The following is a 2494-nucleotide window of genomic DNA, read 5'->3' on the forward strand; positions in this document are numbered from 1 at the left end:
TACTCACCAATCACAAGGTCATCAATCAAATACCGGCGCTGGTTGAAGAGTGATTTGACGAACGATGCCCTGTCCTTCAACCATTCACGGGTATTCATTGCTTGCATGAGCACCTCACCAGAAATCCACCCAGAAACCATCATCTCACCGTCTTCGTCATTATTGAGGAAGTGTTGGGTATCATTAAAGATTGTCTGACCGCTCTCCTTCAGGTACTTTCCCATTACGGTCTGGAAGCGCTTGATCGCAGCGTACTGTGTGTCCTTCGCGAGTGGGTTTGTTCCCGTCGTGATCACTTGACCACGTACAAACGGAACACCTGCATTTACTGCCTCGCGCCACACTCTCAGCAGCGTCTGCTGCACAGCAAAGGGACCCAGTAGGTAGGCACCAGCAGTACGCTTGTCCGTCAGCATCCGCATTATGAACTTCTCAGTGTCTTTAATAGGTGCACCGAACACAATCACAGCCTGTGGGCGAGTCTGCGCAAATGTTTCCCATTCTTTATTAAAATTTTCATTATCAATATTGCTAGTGGACTTTTTTACAGCGAAAACCCCGCACAGACTATAACCCAATTGTGAGATTACTTTTGTTGCTCGTCTGTACTCTACATAACCTGAGATAAAGTTCTTTAGGTACATGAAACCCAGTCGTCGTACACGGAGATAGTTCAAGGCGTATCGGATAAGTGTAAGCAGCTCAGCATTAGGTTCTGGACGCAAAAAGTACAAGTAAGGATCCCATACTCGCACTTGAGCAGATACGGTAAATGGTGCAAATGCAACTAAGCTATTTTTATCGAGGATAGGTAGAGCGTTAAGCGTGTTATGGTCTCCCAGTGGACCCAGGACGGCAAGCAAATCGTTGTGCTTCGTAAGGGTACTGTTAATGATCTGTGTAATGTTTTTATTTGCTGTTGAGGGTAAAATAATTTTAATTTTCCTACCGTCGGCCACTTGATAGTTGTAAGACCAGAGTGAAGCGTTAATCCCTGCATTCAGAGCAAGCATCAGCTTCTCAGGTATTTGAGAAGGTATCTCCAGAAGTGAGAGTAGTTTCACTGCTTCTGTTTCATCACTCATTTTCTCAGCATGAGCTGTGGATGCAGCGTGTAGGAAAATCCAAAGCTCAGACAGTAGAATCAAGAGCAGCAGTGGTAACGCATAGGGCGTGCAGTGTAAATTACCTTGTGGACGCATCTGAGGTGACATATACAAGAAACAGTATACAACTCCCTATATAGAAATAAAACTCTCTCTCTCTTTCTTTCTTTCTTTCTTTCTCCCCCTTTCCCTTTCTTTGGGTATATATATATATATATGCGTGTGTGTATGTGTGTATGTGTGTGTTTGTGCCTTGCCTTAATGTAAGAATAGTTTATACGTATTTTTCTCCTTACTTTGAGTATGTTTCAGTGGAGAACCTTCTCTCCTACAAGCAAGCAATAAAAAAAAAAAACAGGGTGCCCCTGGTGGCTTTAACGCAACTCCCGCAAAATATAAATCAATTAAATAGAGAAAGAAAAAAATGAGAAATAAGGATATCTGAAATAGTATAAAAAAGGTATTGAAATAAGAATTCTTCTGTTTTCTCATCAAATGATATCACACATGCCATTCTTTATCTCAAAATTCTTTTAAAAATATGAGAAGAGATATTTCCATCTTTTCGAAGAAGCCATGTCAACGAAGAACAATTTAAATAAAAAAAAACCAAATATATTTCCCATAGAGAATTGAATAAAGTAACATGTAAAAGGGCAAAGGCATAACATTGCTTATGTATATATTTACTTGCACATCCAATTTTTTTTTCTTTATTTGTATCTCTCTCATTTAGATTTATTATTCCTCTTTTTATATTTTTTTTCTCCCGATAAATGCATTTTTTCTCCCAACATTTTGCTTTGGTTTTTCTTTGACTCCTTTTTCTTTTTTTAGGTTTCACATTTTTTTTTTCTTTTATTTTTATTGAGTGTACCTGAGAGCAATTGGCTCAATGCACACAGATACAGATACACATATATACACACAGAGAGGATATATATATATATACTCCTGCTTATGTGTGTATTCTTGTTGTTGATTTCTCCTTTCTCTGTACTTGTTACTTGTATTCCTTTTCTTTTCTGCTGTTTATTGCGTGTATAAACAACAAGAGAAAACAAAAAGGGTTACAAGGAGAAAGGAATACACATAGAATGTTGTTGGGGTAAGAAAGAGAAGGTAAAGATGATTGATAAAAAAGGAAAAAAAGAAAAACACGCTAAGCGGATGATCGCAAAAGAAAAAAAAAATTAATTTCCCTTTAATATATATATATATATATATATATATACCATTTGAGAGGTTCTTGCTAAGTATAGCATTTGGAACTTCGCTAGCATCATTAGTTTTAATAAACATCACTTATTATTTGCCTATTATAGGTGTGGTAGTAGAATTACTGTCTTCTCTTTTCTTTACTTAGACCACGGCTATATATATTTTTT

The 2494-nt window shown here is 37.5% G+C and overlaps 1 protein-coding gene across 1 annotated transcript; it reads right to left on the reverse strand.

The window, feature by feature from the left end:
- Positions 1 to 2: 2 nt before the first annotated feature.
- TM35_000261260 (receptor-type adenylate cyclase) lies at positions 3 to 1214 on the reverse strand (the record flags this gene model as incomplete). Its single annotated transcript, XM_029027863.1, has 1 exon — positions 3 to 1214. A coding segment is annotated over one exon (1212 nt), but the record flags the coding sequence as incomplete, so codon positions are not given.
- Positions 1215 to 2494: the final 1280 nt, after the last annotated feature.

Source organism: Trypanosoma theileri (genome assembly GCF_002087225.1).
Source record: "Trypanosoma theileri isolate Edinburgh chromosome Unknown TM35_Tth_26_V1, whole genome shotgun sequence".
Classification (NCBI taxonomy): Eukaryota; Euglenozoa; class Kinetoplastea; order Trypanosomatida; family Trypanosomatidae; genus Trypanosoma; species Trypanosoma theileri.